This window comes from Benincasa hispida, chromosome 11, assembly GCF_009727055.1.
Source record: "Benincasa hispida cultivar B227 chromosome 11, ASM972705v1, whole genome shotgun sequence".
NCBI classification, from domain to species: Eukaryota; Viridiplantae; Streptophyta; class Magnoliopsida; order Cucurbitales; family Cucurbitaceae; genus Benincasa; species Benincasa hispida.
Window position 1 is genome coordinate 52,779,226 of NC_052359.1, and position 6,623 is coordinate 52,785,848.

The 6,623-nt window shown below is 31.9% G+C and overlaps 1 protein-coding gene across 1 annotated transcript; it reads right to left on the reverse strand.

Moving 5' to 3' along the window:
- Positions 1 to 982: 982 nt before the first annotated feature.
- On the reverse strand, positions 983 to 4,456 carry LOC120092050. Its single transcript, XM_039050243.1, has 6 exons — positions 4,163 to 4,456; positions 3,542 to 3,581; positions 3,299 to 3,459; positions 2,413 to 3,192; positions 1,393 to 1,784; positions 983 to 1,287 (listed from the first exon to the last, which is right to left on the reverse strand). The coding sequence occupies exons 1-5, from the start codon at positions 4,373 to 4,375 to the stop codon at positions 1,569 to 1,571; spliced, it is 1,410 nt and encodes a 469-aa protein (XP_038906171.1). The 5' UTR covers positions 4,376 to 4,456; the 3' UTR covers positions 983 to 1,287; positions 1,393 to 1,568.
- Positions 4,457 to 6,623: the final 2,167 nt, after the last annotated feature.

Below are 6,623 nucleotides of genomic sequence, written 5' to 3' on the forward strand. Positions count from 1 at the left end.
TCTAAGGGTAGATTCATATAATAGTGGTTAAGTTATGAATTTAACCTAAACCAATTCAAAAGATTACCAATGAGCTTAGATTTCAATCAATTGTTCGATTCCATTCTTCGTTTCCAATGTATAACCACTTCCTCGAAATGAACAAAATTATATTTCCTCTCTTTTTCCTTTTTTTTTTTTTTAAGTAACGATGCAGATACCATCCAAAATTATGCAAATGAAATTAAATGCCCCACCTCGTTGGTATCTGTTACTAAATTGTTTAAATTTAATAGTACGATAATCGAGGGAACCTACATTTAATTTGGCCTCGTTCTGTGTAATGGACATTGTTCTATGTGATATCTGCCTTGAAGTGACAGAATAGCACATTACTACGCAAACCCTCCGCAACCTGTGGCGTAAGCTATATGGACGAGCATTGATTATCAATTTCTCAATAGTAACGTGCCTTCATAACACGTCTCGGTCATAAATATTGATGATCTCAAAGTTCTGTTAATCAAGACAAATATATATCTATAAATTTGGTGGGTAATGTATCACTCTAAACTCTAAACTAATAATTGTATTAATTTAAATCTTGAATTTTGTAAATTGTATCCACTTAAATCCTAAACTAACAACGGTATCAATTTAGATTCTGAACTTTTATAAGGATATCAATTTAAACCCTCTATTATATTTTATTTGGATACAATTACAAAAATTTAGAGCTTAAATTGATATATTTATAAAAGTTCAAAGATTAAATTGATACACTTATGAAAGTTCAAATTTAAATTGATACTTACAAAAAATCAAAATTTAAATTCATACAATTATTAGTTTGGAGTTTAAATTGATACACTTATGAAAGTTCAGGTTTAAATTGATACACTTACAAAAAAGATCAAAATTTAAATTCATACAATTATTAGTTTGGAGTTTAAATTGATACAAATCTCAAAGTTCAGGGTTTAAATAGATATAACTCCTAAAGTTTTAAATGGATACAACTCCCAAAATTTAAAGTTTAAATTGATACAATTCCCAAAGTTTAGGGATATAAATTGATATTTTCCCTAATTATTAACTCATTCCATCATGTTATGCACTACTAAAGAAATAAAATATGTTTAGCCTCCAAAACAAAACAACATAGAAGAATAACGATGAGAATGCATCCTTTATATGGAACTAAACAAATCCAAATGACTAACAAGACTGTAATTACCAAGAATCTTTCATACCATTTCAGTCCAGATTCGCCAATGAACCAATTTCGTAGTCTTTGTATTTACACCCCTGTCGTAAATAAAACAAATAAGCATTCAGATTTGATATAAAAGCAAAGTCACTAGGATTTATAATTGAGGAAAATATTAAAGTGAAACCCAATATTCATCTTACCAAGTAGTATACTATATAGTGAAGTTAGTAGACCATATTTACAACTCCCAATGACAGCTTCCATTCACCCAGTTGGGTCCCAGAAAGTCGAAATCTTCTTGGGGAACAGCAATAGTACAGAACTAAAAATGAAATCTGGAAGTCTTTTTTCCAGTGTCTTGAATAAAGTTGTGGTGCTAAAGCAGTCTCAAACTGGAGAGGAACTTCTTCAGGGTTTTATGACCCCATGTTATGTCATTTTGAACGATATCTTTGTTGATTTCCTGCAAATCGGACCGATTCTCAATTATATTTGTGTCATCCTCTTGTCTAATTTCTTCATAACTTGACTTCACCTCCATCTCTTGTCCAGCCATAACATCAGGATCCGGTTTCTGATTCTTTTGTATGTTCTGAGATTAATACAAATGAAATATGAGGCATATGAACATTATATAACATAGTAGAGCAGTAGAAGAAGTTGAATCAAGCATAGCACAACTATTGCCCGAGAAGTGTTTATAAGTTTAATTCAGTGATTGTAGTCTCATGCTTTCAGAGTGTGCTTTTAGGTGGTCACAGGTTTATTTGCAGTTTTATAAGTTTAAGAAGTAATGGGCTGTATAATTTGAAGCATATTATAAGTTACATGAAACTTGATTGTGCATACAACAAGGTCAGCTTGAAATGTCTTTCCATGTATTTCATGCACTCAAAAGTTATGTCGACATTCGATGATGTTTGGTTTCGTGATAAGTTGGTAAGAAAGAAGCAAAATAAAACTAAGATATCAAAATTGAAATTATTAGGCCATAAGACTATGACAGCAATAGTACTACAATACATGGTCCATGTCAAGTTTCATCTCTTTCACATATCAATTCGAAAACATTTAAGCTATCAAAGTTACGTCCACTGTAGTTAGGATCTCCTTCAAAAGTACAATACATGGTGCACAAAAATTGAAAGGACGATTTTGTGGTAACAAGAGTTGAAGCAGGAAAGAAATGGTAAAGGTAGGTCAGGCCATCAAGCTGTTACCTCGGGTAGTGTACGATCGTTAGTATCATTAATTCCATCAATGGAACCATCATCTTTGACTTCATTTGGAGGTGCATACTGATTTGATGTTGTTGGTGTTGGAGGTAAACCAGGAACTAGAATGGGAACTCCCTTGTTAACAAAGCTTTCTTGAACTCCATAGTTAACACCATCATCTTTCTCGTCATTCTCCAAAATTTCCTCTGTTATCTTTGTATCACTCTCGGATGTAATTGTTGTCTCCCCATTTGAATTGCTGTGTACCTCACTCACGGCCTTGTTACTTGTATTGAGAATGAAGCTCTCCTTTGGGGAGCTAATATTCTCTGCCACAAGAACTCTGGCATTCTCTTTTGAACCCGAAATGCTGCTAGGGTTATCCTCTGAAAGAGAGACGTTACTGGCATTCTCTTCAGAAGCAGAGATATTACTGCCATTTTCTTCTGAAGCTGAGATGTTACTGCCATCAATCGATTCCACTGATGGTTTTTCTGCTATTGAATCCTTATTTGTATTGGGGATCAGTTCTTCGTTTGGATAAGTGAGGTTCTCCTTGATCACTAACTTTTCTTGGGCGATCGAAGAATCCTCCTCCTGGTTAACAATTTTTTCTTCACTTCGTATCCGTGATTCAGCACTATCCCAATCTTCAGAAACGATGATTGTATTTGATGTTTCCCAGGGTTCAAATGTTCGATCAGGACCAGGTTGCCATACAACATTTCCAGTTGTTCCTTGAAGTATGAATTTGAACTGGATTGTTTTCCCAACAGGAATCTCCTGATTTGGAAAAAAACAAAAAACCATGACCAGATATTAGAATCGTTTACGAAACTTGTTTCTTTAAATGAAGATTTTTACGTTCTTCATGAGTCTCTCTACTCACCACTTCTGCTGCCCATTGATGCCCATCGGCCCAGTTTAAAGGTATTGCACTTGAAACGTCCCAGGAACCAAAAATTGGATCATCACCTACTACAAAGAAATGCTCCCCAAATGTGCACTCTTTCTGGAGCTGGAACTTGACACGAACGGTCTTTGATTGATCTGCGTAAAAGATGTCGATATGGAAAATTGAGGCTATTTTCCCAGAGGAAATAATTATTTATCATCAATCGTGTTGACTTACTTGTTTCTTGATTCTCAACTGCATCATTCTGAGTATCTGCCTGCAAAGAACAAGTTCAATCAAAATCAGGATGGTTTTATTAGCATATATACTTCATTACAACCATATTTTCCACATCAATTCCTAGATTTTCTGGAAATAATTATCTCTTTCTTATAGATGCATCCGCAGATACTTCATTACCCATTCTAAACTTCCGAAGTTTCTATTATTCTTAATTTGATCCAACATAAACCTTTAGGAAACGATTGCTTTATCCAGTGAAAAAACTGACTCAATGTCGAGACATACAGAGTAACGTGCAATTAAAGAACAAAGAGACTTCATTCAAAAACTCAGGATCGAAGGCATATCAACACGATCTTTCACCGGCTTTCATATTAGCAAAATCGCAACTCCCCGATCATTCATTCGGAATCCATAAATAAGCAAAAAAACACCAAGAATGTTCGCACAGCTTAACTCTCGATCACACATTCAGAATCCAAAAGTAATTAAACACGGTGAAGAAAATAATTCTCAGCAATCCAAGATTCTTCAAGAAAACCAAAAGAAAACAAATGAAACCGTGGAAGTACAATCACAAAGAAAAAATTTCCAATACCGAGGAAGGAAAGAGACCTGGTGAGGAGACGAGAAGCAAGAAATCAAGTCGATGCCTCCCCGGCGCGAAGGTACCAAATGCTCAAGTCCAAAATTGGCCAATTTCCAAGGCCTCCGATAAGAAATGAATTCAGGTCCTCCAGAAAGAAGACGCTCTTTCAGAGAAGGAGCAAAGTAAGAAGAAGGTGTACTGTTAGCGATGATGGATTTGGAGGTCGCTAGGGCTTTCATCACTCTCACTCTGTTACTGACAATGACAAACGGCCTCCGAGCTTAAGCCTCGCAACTTTAATGGAGTTTCTGGTGGTTACCATTATATACCGGTGGGACCTCGTGAGGATAAGGGAAAAACGATTTCTTACGTGCATCATCGAAAACTGGCACGTGTCCCAACAACCCATCGAATCACGAAGCTCATGCTGTATGGTTCAGTCATGTGAGCCATTCAATGCAACTGGGTTTTAGGGCCATAACTCTTAAATTAGATGTCAAATAAATTATAGTTAAATTAAATTTTGTATGACCAAAAAAATGGTGGTTTGTTTTTCGATCAGATGTTGTTTAGGCTGCATCTAATATCATACTTTCCCTTTTTTATATATATACAAAGATTTCTTTTTTTACTTTTTTAATTAAAAAAAACAGCCACATGTAAATCCTTATTAGATACTTGTCTAAGTTGTATAGAGATACGTAAATACATTAAAGTATTTTCCTTTTTCGATATATATATATATATATTGAATTACCTTTCATAGCTTGAATGTTTCACTTCGTTCTTTTATTAGTGAGTTGTTAACTTGGTTATAAATGACTACTGAGACGAGTGTTTGATGCATTGAGTTGGTTATTATAATTTATGAGTTAAAACATAATGTTTTGTATGCTATGATAATCTATATTTGGGGTGTAAACTATTTTAGTTTTGCTTATAATAATTTATGTTTGAGATGCATATTATTTTGGTCTGGATAGTAAATAATAGACATCGTAACAAAGATGAAAAGAAAGAATTGGTAAAAAATAGTAGATGAATTGAAATAATAATATTGCAGTTAATTATGGACTATAATAATTAAAGACACCAAATGTTATAATTGGAACCACAAACTTTAGGTGAGCTATAATAGTTCGCTTAATTCACGCGAAAGTTGGGAGTCCAAACACTCCTAAATTATTTATGATATCTTATTACATCTTTTCTAAGAAATTAGAGATTTAAACATCGATCTTTTAGTCAATAATATATTTTTTTTTTAACAAGATGAACTATGCTTAAAGTTAACTCAAAATATTAATATAAAGGAATATGATATTTTCAAAGTATTGCTATGATATAGTAATTTAAGTTTTTACTGATTATCCTATGATACCAAAATCACATTTTTCAAGTCAAGTCAAGTCTAACTCAATATTTAAATTTTAAATTACTTGAGGTTGAAGGTTTAATCTACTTTATATCGTAAACCATTTATGTGCTATATCGATGATTTGAATGTAATCACAAATTCTTCATCTTCATTTGAAAAAATTAAGATCCCGTTTAATAACCACGATCATTTTTTTTTTTAGTTTTTGAAAATTAAACATATTTTATCACAATTTTTTACAATGATTTGCATATTTCTTAAGTAGAAGAGTTCAATTTTTAGTCAAATTCCAAAACAAAAAACAAAGTTAATGACAAATATTACTTTTTTAAAAAAAAAAAAAATTACATAGTTTTTGAAAATATTGGTAACAAGTAAATAACAAAGCAAGAAAATTAAAAGTGAAATAAATATTTATAAGCTTAATTTTCAAAAATTAAAAACTACAAACTAAGGTGTCGTTTGGTAACCATTTCTTTTTTTGTTTTTTTTTTTAAAAAAATTAAGTCTATTTTCTCTTTATTTCTTATCATGATTTGCATCTTTCTTAAGTAACAATGATTGAATTCTTAGCCAAATTTCAAAAACAGAATTCAGTTTTTAAAAGTTGCTTTTTGTTTTAAAAATTTGGCTTGTTTTTTAAACCATTGGTAAAAGATAGATAACAAATAATGAAATTTAGAGATGGAAGTTGTGTCTATAGGCTTAATTTTTTTTTAAAAAAAAAAATACTAAACGGTGTCTAAATAGTTATCAAACGCGACCTAAACATCCGAAATGTTTATAATTAGAAAAATTCAATCCCATGAACCATGATCCTATAAACTAAAGGTGTGTTCAGTTAACTTCTCAAGTGTTTAATTTTGAAAATAAATCATTTTGAAAAAAAATTGGAGCGTTTAATAATCACTCAAAATAGCCTAAAATTTTTTTCAAGTTTATTTTACAAGTTTTTTTTTAATCAGAAGGGTTTACATGAAAATGATTAATTAAAAAATACTTATTTCTCTAGTCAACCTAAACAGATCTTAAATCAAGCTTAATAACCAAAAGTTAAATGTATAAACTCTACTTTTACCTATAAATTTACGTGTTCTATTATCTACCAT